The sequence below is a fragment of the Suncus etruscus genome, chromosome 12 (genome assembly GCF_024139225.1).
Source record: "Suncus etruscus isolate mSunEtr1 chromosome 12, mSunEtr1.pri.cur, whole genome shotgun sequence".
Taxonomy (NCBI): Eukaryota; Metazoa; Chordata; class Mammalia; order Eulipotyphla; family Soricidae; genus Suncus; species Suncus etruscus.
Genome location: NC_064859.1, coordinates 8042470 through 8060256, shown reverse-complemented (window position 1 = coordinate 8060256; position 17787 = coordinate 8042470). Strand labels below are relative to the sequence as shown.

Genomic DNA, 17787 nt, shown 5'->3' with positions numbered 1-17787 from the left:
GTTCTTTACATGACTGAAACCTAATCACAATCATTTATGTAATCAAGATGTTTAAATAAAGAAAAAATGGGAAAAAATAGAGAATTCAAAAAACATTGGAAAAAGAAGAGGAGAGAGTTCATTAGCAGTTATATTTGTGAAAATTATTGTATTACCAATAAAGTTGTTAATACAATGGCAAAAAAAAAATCTCACTATTCAGATTAGTATCAAATCAATGTAAGAAAAGAAAAAAAATAGTAAGGAAATGTTGCACTCCTGGCCTGCAAGCAGCTCTCCTTTGAAATGACAAGAGGAAACTGCTCTCAAACATACATTCTCACATACCAAACTGAATAGAGAATATATTGCAGGAGATGCTTGTCTGGTTTAACTTGAACTTGTTTAAGAGCATGTCTTCATTCCCCCAAGAATTCTGGGCAAGACTGAATTCATTAGGAATTGGGGGTAAACTCCAGAGCTGGCGGCTGTGGTAGGTTTTTCAACACGGACATGCACTGCCCACATGCTCTGGTCACAGATAGCACTAGACTAGTTCAGAGGGCCAGACAGATCCGTGCCAGGTCCAGACACAAGTCTTCCATTCTGACCCGGAGTGCTGCCAAAAGGAAAGGAACCACATCCTTCCTCATCGTAAGGACTCTTATTAAATTGAATAGTTGTTCAGACAGGAAAAACATAGGGGGAGAGAGGAGGCAACATCACTCATTGATGTTAATTATAACAAGGGGAAACCTTTATTCTCAATATAAAGTTTCCAAGTGTAGTCTAGTCTGAATTTCAAGGCCAGAAAGGCCCTAAATGTCATTTGAAATTAAACTTCTTGTTTCAGTATTCAACTCTCTATTATGTCCTCACCAAGTAGATATCTTGGACTTTTTTAAATATATCTTTGACTTTGACCTCAATAATGAAACTATGGTTTTTATGTGGCAAAAAAACAAAACAAAACAAAACAAAACAAAACAAAACAGGGAGACCTTACTTGTGAAGCATCCTGCCATAAGACCAACTACAGGCTCTGGAATCCGGGCATAGTTGTCTAACCCCAAAGTCTTTCTCTGTGATCCCAGTAAAAGTTCTTTACAATCAAAGGTGTTGCTGTCAGATTTCTGTAGTTAGAGATCTTGGTTTTTGTATAGGTCCAATGTCAAAGTCAGGGTGAAATGGAGCATCTTCTGGTTTCATCTCACGCTTAGGTGGCAATGTAGAGAACCCTGCCCTGAAAGCAGGTGGTGCTGCTACCAAGTTGTCAGGGTGTTATGAATCCATTATGGGGTGTTATGAACTCATTATGGAGCAGGTTGATGCCAAGGCAGCATTAGGGCCTTCTCTGGTAGAAGTCCGATTCCTGCTGCTGGTGTAGAAAACCTTGCTGGTTTCCTAGATGGGATCCAAGGTTCAGGGGTGAATGGCTAGTGTCCGATCTTCTGAAGCCTAAGCCAAGCAACTGACAAGTGTCCATGGTGTAAGGTCTTGCTACAATATAAAATTTATGTGTTCCTATCCCTGTTAGATGAGAACTTGTTTGCACACATAAGATTTCCAGATTTTAATGTGCCTATGCAAAAAAGAACAATGCCACATGGTACTACTGGTACATCTGGGGGGTAAAAATAACAAGCTAAACAATCTCAATAACCTGGTTCTAACGTGAACTCAGAACACAAGAGAAATTTATCTACTAGAATTTCCTACTAAATAGATCCATAAAGAGTAATGGAGGAAACAGCTGCTGCATAAGATAGACAATAAGAATTAAACTTATTAAGGAAATACATCTAAAGAAATATTCGAAGGAGATATACATATTCCCTTTAAGTTTTTGAAAGAGACTGGGAGGGGGATAAAATCCAAAGCACAACTTTAGCCTGTCATCCATTTTTCTAAAGCTTTTAAATAAATACTTTTAAATAAATAATACAAAACACTCATATTGAATGCAAAGTTTTACGTATATGAGAACTGCTCAGGTAGCACTGTGTGCTTCAGGCCAGCTATTTTGTGGTTGGTAGACTTGTGTGTGGTAGCCTTTAGTGGCTACCTTGTGGCTCTGGCCATCAGGGAAGGTAGAAGGTGTAGTGCACGGGCACCATGCTGTGATAGTGCTGATGTCAGCCCTGTGCTGATCACAGAAAACAGCTTCTCTGTCTCTCTGTCTCTCTGTCTCAGTGTGTGTGTGTGTGTGTGTGTGTGTGTGTGTGTGTGTGTGTGTGTGTGTGTGTGTGTGTGTGATGTTGCATTGGGCCCAGTTTACTGCCAACTCCTTGGGGTATTTTGTATCATAGGGAAGAATGCCACCTAGGGGTTTGGTCACTAGAATGCCACTTAGGGGTTAAGGGATATTTAGGAATACCCTGGTTTGGGACCACAGAGGGAGCCCCAAAGCTCTGTCTGTGGTTTGCTTCTAGTGGTGTGAGGTCAGGCAGCTACCCTGCTCCTGTTCTGTGAGTTTGGCTGTCTGATATCTCATCTCTGTGCTATTCAGGTCAAGTCACATAACTCTCTTTTTTGTTTGTGTGTAGCTGTGCAGAGCATCGTGAGGGATCAGTCCTTGGTCTTCCAGAGCAGGGTCCGCTCATCAGGATATGGGGCACCTCCATGGTGAGTATAGCCTTTGGGCAGTGCGACTGGCAGAGGTGGATTTCCTGTGGCTAAGGACCGTAGTCATAAGGAGGTGGCTTCTGCAAGTACTTACTGTGTGCAGGAGCTCACAGTAAGTGAGCTGTGTCCCACAGCTCAGCCTGTTGTGGGCAGGCCCAGTGAGGTGGGCAGGGGGGATGTGGAAATGTGGGCTGCACACCTGCCCTCTGTGCACCCTGCCTGCCTAGCCATCTCAGGGCCCCAGCCAGCAAGTGCTCAGAATGTGGCACATTTCAGGGGTGTTGACCAGGAAGGTTGGTCCTCAAGCCTACGTATGTGGCATTTCTGGGTGACATGCTGACAGAAGCCCTTCTTTCTTCATCCCTGACTGGTTGTTGACCCATTCTTAACATGGAGGGTTTCATCACTTGGCACAAGGCAGGTGCTCTGGGAATCTCCCACACTGCTACCACTGACCTCTGCGATAGCCCCCACAGGTCTCCCGGAAGCACCCATTTGCCCATCATCCATCTACAATATTTTTCTCATGTTCAGGGCTCTGCTGTATCCATCTAAGAAGGATCTGTACAGTGAGATGCTTGAACACTGATGGGGTGGTGCCAGTTCTAGGGAGGCCCATTCACCTCAGAGTCAGTATGAAGTCATGCCTATAAACGGAATTTTACTTCTGTTAAGACAGAGTCAATTTATTCTGCAAAATGTTGTATTTAGTTTTGATTCTGATTTTGTGAGAATGACTTACTTTTAAACCTTTCACACAAATCTCACACATTTTGGTGTGTGATTTACAATGGGGTTCTGGGAAATTGCTATCTAAATATTTTCCTAATGATCTACCAGTTTGTAAATCAGTGAGACGTGCTTTCCAGGAAGTCTCTCCCAAAGAGACATTTGCAAATGCAGACCTAGAAGAATCACTGTTCAGTTTGACTGGTGATGAGAGTCATTGGACAGATTCTTTCCCACACTTAATGTGCACTTACAAGTCTCCTAAAAGGATTGGAATCCTAACCCTCATGACTTATCTTTCCAGTGGCACCATGTTTTCACCAAAGACTTACATCAAGAGATGTGGAAAAAGACCCTCCAAGGGCAGGAAGAGTCTTTTAGGGTATGTGGTGGGTTTGTACATCCAAGTACATAAAGAGCATTGAGACTCTTAACATATTTGAATAGAATTGTCTAAGAATTAAGCATAATTATGTGTATTTCTGGGTGCATAGATGGAAGTATGTGTTAATATGTATCCATGTAGTCACATTCAGTTCTTGTTGATGAATCTTCAGACATGCTCATCTTTACCATTTAACAGCTTAGGAATGTCAATTTTAGTAAATACAGGAGCTAATAACTTGGCTTGGTAACCCCCTTGAATAGAATAAATGGGACCTTTGTTTGCTGGAAGCTGACTTCTAATGGAGGGGAGCAAGTAAGGCTGGTCACTTGGTATTATTTCTTTTTTGTTTGTTTTTGTTTATTTTGTCTATTAATATTTTATTTTATTAGGCATTCTAACACATAATTTAAATATGTATTTTTAAAATATTTTGAATATCTTTATTTAAACACCTTGATTAGAAATATGATTGCAGTTGGGTTTCAATCATATAAAGAACACCCGCCTTTACAATATTCCCATCACCAATGTCCCAAATATCCCTTCTCTCCATCACCACCCTACCCTGTCTGTATTTGTACTTCCCTCATTCATTCACATTGTTATGATAGTTGTCAGTGTAGTTATTTTGGTATCATTTCTTAACAATTGTGCATAGAATAAGTGATACATAGTTGGTCACTTGATACCAGCTGTTAGCAACTATGCCTCTAAGTCAGGTGAACAGTTGGATACTTGATATTTGAAATTTACATGGTGTAAGTGAAATGCTCGTTGGCCATTTGGTCATGTCCTGTGTCTACCCACTTGCACACCACAGTGATTTATCTTTTTGCCCATGGCAGAAACATGTTTTCTAATGATGCTGCTGTTTTCACTTTCAGTTGTGGGAAATAGGGGGGGAACAGTCCTGAGCAAACCCTCACACTGCCTGCCAACCTAAGGGTTGGGTGCCAGGCCACCACATGCAGGCTGTAAAACAGTTAAGGAAATGGAACTCTAAGACAATGTTTTCCCTAGGAAGATGGGGAGTCCTTCCTTGTGGGCTATTCACACTCCCTCAGGCTCAGTGCACCATATGCTCTGCCATTCATGCCTCCCTTCTGCCCTGTGGGCTACATAATTCATGCAGCCACAGTTTGGGTGTTCTAGTGTAAGTCATTACCCCCCAAACCTCCCTTGCATCTGGGAATGTAACTATTTTCTTGGGAAGTGGAGCATTTGGATTGTCTGTGAGGAAAACTGTGTCCTGTGCGACTATTATGAAACTGGAGAGGTTTTTTTTCTTGCAACAGGACCCTCCCTCATGCAAGCATTGCAGGGTTTTTGTTACTATGTAAGAAGCAGGACAGATCCTTAACATGTCATAATTTTGTGCGCTACAATGTTATTGTATAGACAAAATTTAAAGTTTTGAATGTAGTTCATATTCCAATTTTGAGTAAAATTTACATGTCCATAGGGAAAAGCCATCTTTCTCTCTTTTTCACTCTCTCTTTTTCACTTTCTCTCTCTCTCTCTTACTTTGAACTCTTCTGGTTTTCTTGATCTCACTTTGCATTCAGTAAGGAGTACCTGTTGAAGAACTCTCTGCCATCCATACTCAGCAAGCACCATGCAGTGGTTCCTGGTGGGGCTGCCGTCTGCTCCATGCAGTTCTCAGGTAGGTGTCCTTACCCCCCTCCCCTTTGAGGGTCTCGCCCTGCTCACTGCTCATTGGTAAATAGGCTTCCAATATTTTAGTCATTGTGAACCTTAAGACATCACTGGAGCCCAGATTAGAGTCAGAGCTCACTTGACCTGATGGTGGCCAGAATCCAATCACAGAGTATCCAGGTTGCTGTGCAGCCTCTATGGACCAGGAAGCCTAGGTTTGAGAGCCCAACGCTGCTGGATTTGGATATGTGTTTAAGACAGACCCACAGGTTTGAGCCCGCTTGGCAGGCAGGCTTCACAGGTGGGCTGTTCATTCATATCCGGGCCCTGCAGGTGGAAGGAGGCCCACAGGACAGCCTGTTACCATGGTGTGTCTCTGCCTCCTTTCACAGGAGCCTTTCCCACAGACCTACATGGAGCCTCTGCCTCCAGTACATCCAACTTTCTCAAGAGCTAGAAACTTTCTCAAAGATGCTTGGAAGTTGCATTTTTCTTTTTCTTTCTTTTTTGGGGGGGACACTTTGGGCCACATCTGGTGTTATTCAGAGGCTACTCCTGGCTCTGTACTCCGAAGTCATTCCTGGTGATGCTCAGGTACCATAGGAGGTGCTAGGGATCAAACCAGATCATCGACATGCAAGACAAACATCCTACCTAGTGTGCTACCACTCTGTCCCAGGAAACTGCATTTTCTAGAAGAAGAGATATGGGTTCTGATTCCACAAGTCAGTGGGTTCTGCTTCTAGAATTCTTTCTGCTCCATTCAGGGTGAACTTCCGGCCTTTGGGACCCCTCTTTGAGACTGGACAAGTCAGTGCTCAAGTTTTTAAAGAGCCCCTACAGATCCTTCTGGTGGAATTCCAGCTGAATCATTTTTGAATACTTTAGGGGAAAGTAAACAGAGTGTAACCAGCAAAGCCTATATCTTTGTGACATTTCACATGCTAGTAAGTATGAAGCAGGCAATTTTAGGATGAGGGGTCTCAGATTGACACATTATGTCTGTTTTAGGGAATGTGTACAGGGAGCTCCACAACTAAATGGCTTCTTCAATTGATGGTGGAAGCAAGTTTCACAGAGTGCCAGAGTAGGTGCTGGAAAGTTGGGTACTGAGTCAGCTCTAGTGCTGACAATCGGTATGCCCTGTGCTCTTCAGCCCTGGTCCTTGGCACCCAGATATGAGTGAAGTCTCAAGGCCTTGGTGGCAGGTGAACCCTTGTATTAGCTGCCTGCAGCCCTGTGAACATGGTTCCCTGACTGTGTCGCTTCTGAGCAAACCAGCATCCACTTCACTTGAGATTCTACATTTTACTGTTGTGCACCCAGTCCCTTGTTTTCCTCAGCAGGAGATGGACAGCAGTTGGCCTGTGGCTTAGCAAATCACTTGTCACTTGTCTTCAGTGCTGATCTTACTGGGACACCCACTGTCTTTCCAGGTAACCACATTGTCTGATTTAAATCGTGGGTTGGTGAGTGAGTCTTCTTTTGGCTCTGACTATTAATGGCTAAGTGCCACCTTTGCTTCCTTCAAGACCTGGGTTGATGAGAACCAACTCATAAATTAAGAGAGTTGATGGAGGGCCGGGAAGGTGGCGCTAGAGGTAAGGTGTCTGCCTTGCAAGCGCTAGCGTAGGACGGACCGCGGTTCGATCCCCCGGTGTCCCATATGGTCCCCCAAGCCAGGGGCGATTTCTGAGCGCATAGCCAGGAGTAACCCCTGAGCGTCAAACGGGTGTGGCCCAAAAACCAAAAAAAAAAAAAAAAAAAAGAGAGTTGATGGAACAAGTAGATGAGCAAGATATGTTTCACCAAGACCCTGGAGTCAAATGTGGATGCAGCTGAAATCTGGAATACAAGGGTGGTGAGGCTCTGAGAGAAGACACAATCATGGTGTCAGTGTAACAAGGCAGCAGCCTTCTTCAAAAGCAAGTGGATTTGAGAGGTGGTGAAAATTTTACTGTTTCATATTTATAACTCTGACACTCAGATTCCTGGTCTTGAAACCTCAGAGTTTCCACTCTTTATTAGATAATTTTTTTTCTAATGTACATGTGGTAGAATATTTTACAACAAAAATCACAGAGAACTACAAAATAGTTCACTTGTCCTTATTTTGGGCCTGGAGCGTGGCACAAGCTGTAAGGCACTTGCAAGCACTAGCCTAGGGCAGATCGCGGTTCGATCCCCCAGCGTCCCATATGGCCCCCCAACCCAGGAGCGATTACTGAGCACAGAGCCAGGAGTAACCCCTGAGCGTCAATGGGTGTGCCCCCCCCCAAAAAAAGAAGTGGGAATGCTGGTAGGTGGGATGGAGGAATGGAGGGTCCTAGGCCCAAGAAGAAGAAAGGGACCCGAGGCACAAACAGGCAAAAGCAGAATTTTTTTTTAAGTTTATTGATGATTGATTGGTTGATTGTTTTTTGGGCCACACCCGGTGGCGCTCAGGGTTACCACTGACTCTGCACTCAGAAATCGCTCTTGGCAGGCTGGGGGCTCATATGGGATGCCGGGAATCAAACCGGGTCCCTGCTGAAGCTCTTGGTCTGTTAGAAGTTTGACTAGGTCCCCTACCTATATGTCCTCCCTGTGATAGGCACATCAGAAGTACTCATACTTTCTCCTGTGTGAGAAGAAAGGCCTCCAGGTCAGGGCTGCTGCCTGACTCTCTCTATTTTAATGTAATTAACTCATACTCAGGAGAAATAAGTTTCCTAGTGGGCCTATGGGATTTAGAAGACCTGCTTAATTAAGCCATGCTTAATTAGAGAAAAGGTAGAAGGTGAATGTTGAACTCTGTACCCTTGAGTTCACCCTTAGGGAGCCCACCTCAAAAGTTTCACCTCAGGGGACTCACTTCACTTGTCTATCTCAGGACTCTCACTCATCACAGGATTTTCAACTCAGAGGTTTTATTTCAGGGGTTTTACCTCAGTGTCCACAGGGTTCTCACTTCAATGCTCTCAGCACATGAATATGCACAGGGCTTTCAAAGGATACTCTTAGAGATCTTACCTCAGAATTTTCACCTCAGCTCTCTTACCTCAGACATCTCATCTTCAAGGACCCTCACCTTTCAGAGTCTTATTTAAGGCCTCTTACCACATGATCTTTTACCTCTGACATCAGGGTTTTTATCTCAGAGGTCTCACCCTAAGTGGTCTCACTTCAGAGCTCTTACTCTCAGGACTTTTTTTTTAATAATTTTTATTTTGACCAAAGTGGATTACAAGTCTTTCACAGTAATATTTTAGGTACATAGTGACATTGAATCAGAAGCATTCCCACCACCAATGTTGTCCTCCCTCCATCCCTGTTCCCGCATGCATCCCATATCCCCTTCCTTTGTTCCCCAACCTGCTAGTATAAGTGGTCCTCTCTGTGTCTAGCTTGTTGTAGATTGGGTATCGATTTTGTTGTCCTTGGCTTTGGATTTGATGTTTAAATCTGATCATTTTTATTTCTACTCAATATTCATACAACTGTGTTTGGTCTTGGTACCCTCCATTATTTCCCCCTCAATTTATGAGGCAGAACAAGAATGGTTCAAGTTATGTGGTTCTGTTTGAAGGGGAAAAAAAGGGCAGAAATTAAACAAGGAAAAAACTGGAGGAGTCCTTCTAGAGACTGTAAGTATCAATTTAAGAGAAAAAAAGGGAAAAATGAAGAAAAACATAACAATACAAAAATTCAAAAAAACAAGCCAAAAATGAAAAGCACCACAACAATAAAGACAACAACCAAACAATAACCACAGTCCTAAAATAAAAACAAAGCAAAGCAAGCAAACAAACAAACTACACAATAACAAAAAATTAATTTGTGCTTCTCTCTCTTTTTTTTTTGCATTGGCACAGTAAATATTGGGGAGATTAGAAAGGGAATTCCCTTGGCCTAAGAGATGCAGGGTTTCTCCAACCTTGTCATGGGAATAACAGGTTCCATACATGCTCTTTTACTCTGCCCTAGGTCCTTTTGTGGAAACTTTCCACTCAGTTGTGGATGATAAAATCAGGCCTATGTAACTAGAGATCTTGGTATTTGCACAGGTCATAGGATGGCGCCTATGATGTAGTCTTTCTTTATGGTTCTATAAGTTCTGTTTCATCACAGTTGTTTTAATCCATCTTCTGTAGTCGGTGGTCTTGTTTTTTGCACTGATTCTAGGACAAGGCCTATGATAGAGTCTTTCATTCTGTTTCCAGAAGTTCTGCTCAGTTGTAGTTGTCTCAGTCAGACCTCTGGAATTAAAGATCTTGATTGTTGTACAGCCTAGATTAGGGTCTTTTTTATTGGTCCCAGTATAAGTTCTGCCCAGTCATGGTTGTTACAGTCAGTCTCCTGTAGTTAACAATCTGGGCTTTTGCACAGATCAAAGGATGACATGTCTTCTGATTTCATCTTATCGTTAGGTGGTGAGATAAAACAACCTACTCTTAGATCAAGTTGTTGCCATTTCCTCATTGTCAGGATGTCATTTGTTGGTGTCAGAGCATTATTAAGAATGTCCCTTGGGGCCAGCGAGGTGGCGCTAGAGGTAAGGTGTCTGCCTTGCAAGCGCTAGCCAAGGAAAGATCACGACCGCGGTTTGATCCCCTGGAGTCCCATATGCCATTGCCAGGGGGCAATTTTTGAGCACTTAGCCAGGAGTAACCCCTGAGCATCAAACGGTGTGTGGCCCAAAAAAACAAAAAAAAAACAAAAAAAAAAAAAGAATGTCCCAGAGGGAGTTTGGTTTCTGGAGTTGCTGCGGAGAACTGTGTCGGTTCTGTCTGAGATCTAGGATTCGGGGTTGGATGGTCGTTGTCTAATCACATGGAGTCTAAGTTGGGGCCACATGACATATGTTCAAAGTGGGAGGCACCCTTGTATGTAAAATGTATGAGTTCTTATTCCTAGTAGTTAATTGTTTCTATATGTAAAATTTTCCCCTCCTTTTTTTTTAGTATGCCTTTGAAAAAGAAATGGTGCTATATTATGTTGCTGGTGCATTTTGGGGTGAGAGTGTCAGGCTCCATCATCTCTGTGCCCTAGTTTTGATCTGAGCTTTTATCCAGGCAAACACACACACACATATGGGAAAAAAATAAAAATGAGTTTAAATAAAAGTAATTAAGGGAACAAAGTGATGCAGGAGACTACCTTACATTTGGAGATAAACAGGTGTTATAGAGGTCTTAAACTTATAAAGGAAATATGGCTTCCCCATTGTCTTTTGAGATATTCTTGTGGGGGCTGGAATCCAGGGAACATTTTTATCACACATCTTACTCTCAGGATTCTTAACTCCAGGGTCTAACCTCAGGGCTCTGAGCTCAGGGCAATCACCTGAGAGAGAGACCTTACCTCAGGGCTCTCATTTCAGAGCACTATCCCAGGACTATGAATTCAATGGTCTTACTCTAAGAAAACTTACCTTAGGACTTTTCCTCAACATTCTCACTTCTGGGAACTCATTTCAGTGGTCTTACCTCATGGTTTTTATCCTGGGGGTCTCTTAGCTTCAAGTCATCTTATCCTCTAATAACCATACCAGCTTCAAACTTGGAAAAGGGTTGAGGGGGCCAATTTTTATAGGTTTCCCTGCCTATTCTAATTGAAGAACCGGGCAACTTCCTTAGGCTGGGGGCACTTGGAAACAAGTTGGGGTGTGTTCATTTGCAGTATATGGCCATCATGCTATTGCCTTCATTAATGGTCTCTGGGGTACATGTAGAGGCTGCTATGTTTAACTGTCCCAGTGCAAGGGACTGATGGACAGATGGAGGCTGGACTCGAGGAGGTAGTCCAGCTTTTGAATGAGAAGAAATGAACTAAGTATGGTTAGGTCACTCTGCATGCCCCTCAGTGAGTGACCTCTGATATCTGTGGGTTAGAGGTGAGAGCCAGTGTTCAATGATAGGCAGTCCAGGAAGAGCTCCAGCCACAGTTGACCCACAGCCCAGGAGCCAGTCCCGCATCCTGGTATCAGTGTAAAGACAGTGCTGTCTCACAAGGTAGCTTTTCCAAGAGGGTGACTAAGCTTGGCCCAAGGTGGACTGAGAGCTGGATTGAATGACTGATGTCCACCAGAGGGCAGCAGAGCCGCTGGGAATCTTCCTAATGGTAATGCTTTCCTTTCCTTTTCTAGTTCCTATTCAGTGACTGGTTTATAATTTATAAACATTTTCCTGGTTTGAGACTGGGGCAGTAGTATAGTAGATAGGATACTTGCTTAGCCTGTGGCTGACCCAGGTTCAATATCGGGCATCCCATGTGGTCTCTCGAGCACTCCCAGGAATAATTTCTGCATGCAGAGTTGCTAGTAATCCCTGAACATTGTTGGGTATACCTCTTCCCCAAATAAAATAAATTAAAATGCATTCCTGATTTTTCATTTTTAATTTGTTGTTTGTTTGTTTGTTTTTCCACACCTGGTGGCAAGTGCTAAGGGATCACATGGCTTTAAATAACCCTTTTAGCCATCTTCCCAACCTTGGTTTTCCTATTGACATCTTGTTTTTTTTTATTGAAAATTGTGTTGTGGTGACATTGCAGTTCATTGTTAGACCTTAAAGTTATCCCCTGAAGTTTCCCTATTGGTCACTGTGAGAGCACTGTTTATCTGTGGTGATATAGCAGGGTGCAGCTGTTCTCAGTGCCAGGTTCTGGGCAGTGATGGTCAGTGATGGTCTGTCCCATGATCTGTGGGCAATGTATTGGTTAGTTACCATATTTTCCGGTGTATAAGACGACTTTTGAAACAAAAAAAAAGTCAACCAAAAATTGGGGGTCGTCTTATACACCTAGTATATCCCAAAAGATGTTTCAATATGCTGCTAAACAAAAATTGTTTGAATATTGCCACAAAACGAATTTTCCAATTCGATCCTGCACCAATCACTGCCAGGCTGCTCGGAAGGCCTCTCTGACTCAGCCAATCCAAGCAGGCTTTTGATGCATGCAAATTATACAGTGTTCTGTACCTGAATCTACACTGTAAAAAAGCCTGCTCAGATTGGCCAGCGTCACAGAGGACATCTATTACAGTATAACCTTTGGACCTTTGCTTGTTGTGATTGGCTCACTGTGGAAGATACAGTTGCAGCACAGGAACATTCTGTCTTATACAGTAAATATAGGCCTAAACCTATGTTTTAACTGAAAATTAGGGGGTCGTCTTATACTCCCGGTCATCTTATATGCCGGAAAATATGGTAACCTGAAAGCAGCAGAGCAGCACTGTGAGAACCAGGGTCTATGCCAGCCTGTATGCAGCTATGTGCATGTGTGTGCAGTCCAGGCCGCAACATCAAAAAGGGGCAATCCTTTAATGTACTTGCTTATTTTTTCCTGATGGCTGCATAGTATTCCACGGTGTATATGTACCACCATTTCTTTAGCCACTCATCTGTTGTTGGGCATCTGGATTGATTCCAGATTCTGGCTATTGTAAATAATACTGCAATGAATATAGGTGTATAGAAGACCTTTTTGTATTGTGTTTTTGTGATCCTAGGGTATATCCCTGGGAGTGGTATAGCCGGATCATAAGGGAGAGAGATAGACACAGAATAGTCTCATTCATCTGGGTGATTTAAGACAAATAAAAAAAAAGATAATATAAAAATAAAACTAAATATAAAATATAAAATAAAAATAAAAATAAAAGATAAAAGACAGTATTGCAATAATACCCAGAGACAATAAAGATAAGGCCTGGAAAGACCAGCCCATGATATGAAGCTTACCACAAAGAGTGGTGAGTGCAGTTAAAGAAATAACTACACTGACAACTATCATGACAATGGTGGTGAGTGAGAAAAGTGGGATGCCTGTCTCAAATACAAGCAGGGGGTGGGGAAGGAAGGAGATGGGGCATTGGTGGTGAGAAGGTTGCACTGAAGGTGTTTTTTTTTTTTTTTTTATGATTGAAACCCAACTATAAACATGTTCGTAATCATGATGCTTAAATAAAGACATTATTATTTTTTTAAAAAAAAAAAAGCACTCACTCAAGCTGCAGCATTCAGTTTCAATGTATGAGGCTTTAGGTTTCACTCTCAGCCACAAAAATAAATAAATAAACAAATAAATAAATAAATAAAAATAAAACGACAACAAGGAGCCGGCTAAGTGGTGCTAGAGGTAAGGTGTCTGCCTTGCAAGCGCTAGCCAAGAAAGGACTGCGGTTTGATCCCCCGGCGTCCCATATGGTCCCCCCAAGCCAGGAGCAATTTCTGAGCACTTAGCCAGGAGTAACCCGTGAGCATCAAACGGGCGTGGCCCGAAAAAACAAACAAACAAAAAAAGACAACAAAACAGTATCACCAGGAAGTGCATAGCTTTGTAGACTAGAATCCAGTGAAATTGGAGGCATGATCTGCATAAGCTGCCTTGTTTCTCCAGAGCATCACAATGTACTGCAGCTTCCATCTCTCTACATTCCACACCATGTCTGTGGCTGTGTGCTTGTTGTCAGTGGGGGGGTGGGTGGGGAAAGTGACAGTGAGCCTTTCTGTGTGTCCTATAGGTCATGATGGGGCTGTGAACACTGTAAGCTGGAGCCACAGTGGCAGGTGGCTGCTCTCTGCTTCCCAGGACAGGACTCTACGGGTGTGGTCTGTGCGAAGGACAGAGCTGGCCTTGTTCCTGGTAACATTGTGTCCCCTGCAGGCTTAGTGAAAATGACCATCCCTTTGCTTGGAGACAGTTACAGATGCCTCCAAAGGACCTTCTCCAAGTCTGCTCTCTTTCTTTACTGAAGGGGTAGGCAAGGAGTAAATGAGACATTTGCTTCAGTGCACTGAAGTGCATAAATAGGCACCCACAGACTCATTTAATATCACTTCAGATTCATTGGAATTGGCTCTAAACTGCATGTTCGCACATTTTGGATCTGTAGATGTTGGTCGTTCTAGAGCCACAGTGCTGTTGTTTTCACTATGAGATGGAATTACTTTCACATTGCAGGGCAAAAGCATGTTCTCCAGGCCTGTCCAGTGTGCACAGTTCTATTACATTGATGCTTTCATATTATTGTCTTCTGGCTCAGAATTCCAGCTTCTCAGATATCACATTGATACTTCCAAAGACGAGATCAAAAGGTAGGCTGCTCTGCTGGGCCTTTTCTCTCTGACATTCACTCTCTGTGATGGCATCTGATGGTGGGCCTGGAACAGCTCCCCTTGGATGCCAGCATTGTGGAGGTCTCCATAAAGGCAAGGGCCCCCTTCACTTGGGCCTTCATACACTCTGATGAAGGCTTTAACCACAAGAGCTGCCAGACCCCACTCTGGGCAACTGTTGGGTGTCTTCTTGCTTTGACCTCCTATTTTCTTTGAGTTTTTGTTGAAATTTTTGTTTTGTTTTGTTTGGTACCACATCTGGTGGTGCTTAGGGGGTTACTCCTGACCCTGAGTGCATAAATCACTCCTGACAGGTTCATAGTACCATATGGGATGCTGGGGATTTAACCCAGATCAGCCACATACAAGCCAAGCACCGTACCTGCTAGACTATTGCTCTGGCCCCTTTTAGAATACTCCTGCCTCTGCACTCAAGGATCACTTCTGGTGGAACTAAGGGGGGCCCATATTGGGTGCCAAGGAATGAAACTGGGTTGGTTGCAAGCAAGAAAAATCCCCACCTGCTGTTTTATCTCCCAAGTCTCATTAAGGAATTTTTGCCTTAAAAGCCATGTCAGAGCACTTGGGTTGGATTTTGATTGTGGTAAAAGGTGAATCACTTGAGTCATGGGACCCTGCAGAAACTTATAGACTGGCAGGAAAGGCTAATGATGCTTATCCCATGAAACTGAAAAAGGGAGAAAGAAAAAGGATGTTTGTGTGTCAAATCACAGCAATTTAATGGTAATGGATAGGTGCTATTTATGACACCAATGGTTGTGTACAAAAAGGCCTTGGAGATCAGCAGAGAAACCAGTACCATCCAACAAGAAGCTAGAAATGAAAAGGGTGTGGGTTCTGGTCCCCATGGAGTGTGGCAACTGCTTCCCAGTGTGCCAGGAAGGACAGGAGTGAAAGCACAGCAAGGGCCATGGATTCCTCCAGCAAGGTATCTGGAGCTGATGAGGCAAGGCAGGACTGTGCAGGGCTTCCAGCATAGCACTGGCGTGGGCAGCACATTCAAAGAAGCTTCAGTCTCACAGTCGTAAATCACTGACACAGCCCTTAAAGACCAATTAATAAAGGGGCCAGGTTGATCCCCGTTATCCCTTACGGTCCCCTGAAACCACCAGGAGAGATTCCTGAGCACAGAGCCAGGAGTAATCCCTGAGCATCACCAGGTGTGGCTTCAAAACAAAACCAATAAAGACTAATTGATAATAAAATAATCTGATTTAGTGTGAATCCAATGTGAAAAAAAGGAAAATATCTTTAGTAAGGTTCTTGGGAGGCCCTCACCAGGTGTAGGCAGAGTGTCTAGACTCTGATAAGAAGCTAGAAATGAAAGGGTGTGGGTTCTGGTGGGGTCTCAGACTCGCAGCCCACGGGCCGTTTGCGGCCCTCCGTACAACATTTTGTGGCCCTGCCCTAGAGGAATCTTTTTTTGTTTTGTTTTGTTTTAGTTGTTTGAGTCACACCCCCCCCAATGTTCAAGGCTTACTACTTTTGCACTCAAGGATCACCCCGACTTTGCCTCCTGCGGCCTCCAGGTAAATTGAGTTTGAGACCCCTGTAAGAGGAAGCAATTCTGTTCATTTTCTCTTTCCCTACAGCCAGCACTTTGCTTTCCCTGTTAGGGAGTCAGAAGCACAGATGAATTTCTGGGGATGTGCAGTGTAATGGCCAGTGATCACCTGAACTTTGGCTATGTGGAGGGCATTCTGAGGAAAGCAAAGAAGCAGTGAGACTCATCTCCTTCAGTCCCCCATTTCTCTCATCTCCTGCTACTTTGTGAGCAGTGCAGTGAGAGTGACTCATTCTCCTCTCACTGTTAACAGATGCACCTATCATTCTCCTCCTGCATGGGAGGGTCTCAGTGATTGGGGGGGGGGGGCAGCAGGCCCCATCCTTGCACCATTGGACAGGGCACATTGTTCCCAGTCAGCTGGGGGAGGCACCCATATCCGCTGGGTCTTCAGGGGCCTGCTGTATAGCTGCTTTATGCAGCTGTGGAGTTCAGACCAGCTACTCTCTCAAGGGCCCTTCTCAGGGTCCCCTTTCCTTACCCCCAGTGCACACACCTTTTCCCTCCCTTTGTTGATTCAGCTGTTTGTTGACTCTCTGGGCATGGTCACACTCTACATGTGAGAGCTGGTTCCTTTCCTTCATGAGATTAGTGTCAGTGCCACTGAAAACCTGGGTTCATTATCAATTGTTACTTCTTAATATGATTTTAGAAAATAGGAAGTATGTATGTTGTATGAAAGATAAACATAGCTGCCTGGATGTCTCCTGACTTTAGAGAGAAAAATTGCTTTCTCATAGCTAGAAATGAACCAATTTGGCTATAAGCATCAATTGCTTTCATGAAGTTTTCCTGAAGAAAGAACTCAGTTTTTCCTAAGAAAATTAGGGCAAACCACCTTTCTCATTCTCTCAGTGCTCTATAAAATGTTTGTTAAGTGATTGAAGCTTTAGCATTTCCAACCTTGTGGTGAAAGCTTAATTTTGAAGGGAGGGACACCAACTGATCAAAATCCTTGTCTGTTTCTTTCTCCCAGATACAAGACCAAGAGCTGGTGCAAGCCTGTCTTCAGGCTCCCTCTGACAGAAGGAGGAGAGGTCACCTGTCTGTCAGCAGTAAATGATTTTTATTCCTGTATCCTTTCTCTCCCTAGACCCCTAAAGCATCCGGACCCTGAGAAGTGCCCTCTGGCTGAGGATTACTAAGGGTTAGAGCGCTAAGTCAGTGCTGGCCAATAGGGTATAGGGTTTTGGGATGAGGGATCCCTTAGTGATGGTCTCTGTTAGGCTGTCAGGGAGGGCACGTGACAGGCAGCAGACCCTGACTTACCTCTTCTGGGCCTGCCAGGTAAGTCATTGTGCTTTGTGTTACCTCTAATGAGTGTAGGATTGGCTCTGTTCATGCAGGTTAGCCAGAATCTTCAGATTCAGAATCCTGCTACTTCCTGCCTTATAGAATATGAAAGTAGCTCTGACAATTGAATTATGGAGAGTAAAGCTCACCACATACTTTATCCCATTTAACTTAATTTTAGTCTTTTTCAGGGTGTGGCAGCAGAGTACATCTAGCGGTGCACAGTGCTGACTCCTGGCTCTGTGCTCAGGGATCACTCATAGCAGGGCTCAGGAACCACATATGGTACTGGGGCTTGTATCCAGGTCAGCTGCATGTAAGGAAGCACCTTACCCATTGTACTATTGCTTTGGCCTAATTTATTTTGAAATTAAATTCTTTTTTTGTTTGTTTTGGGAACATATCCAGTGGCACTCGGGTTATTTTGT

The 17787-nt window shown here is 43.6% G+C and overlaps 1 protein-coding gene across 1 annotated transcript in view; it reads left to right on the top strand.

Annotated features, from left to right (window-relative positions):
• Window positions 1-17787, top strand: part of WDR27 (WD repeat domain 27) — a 103420-nt gene that overhangs the window by 54731 nt on the left and 30902 nt on the right. Inside the window, exons 14-20 of the mRNA XM_049785021.1 lie at window positions 2526-2604; window positions 3638-3715; window positions 5287-5384; window positions 6724-6813; window positions 13887-14008; window positions 14327-14460; window positions 17043-17140. Of these exons, the coding sequence (XP_049640978.1) occupies window positions 2526-2604; window positions 3638-3715; window positions 5287-5384; window positions 6724-6813; window positions 13887-14008; window positions 14327-14460; window positions 17043-17140 (699 nt within the window). The remainder of the gene's footprint in view (window positions 1-2525; window positions 2605-3637; window positions 3716-5286; window positions 5385-6723; window positions 6814-13886; window positions 14009-14326; window positions 14461-17042; window positions 17141-17787) is intronic.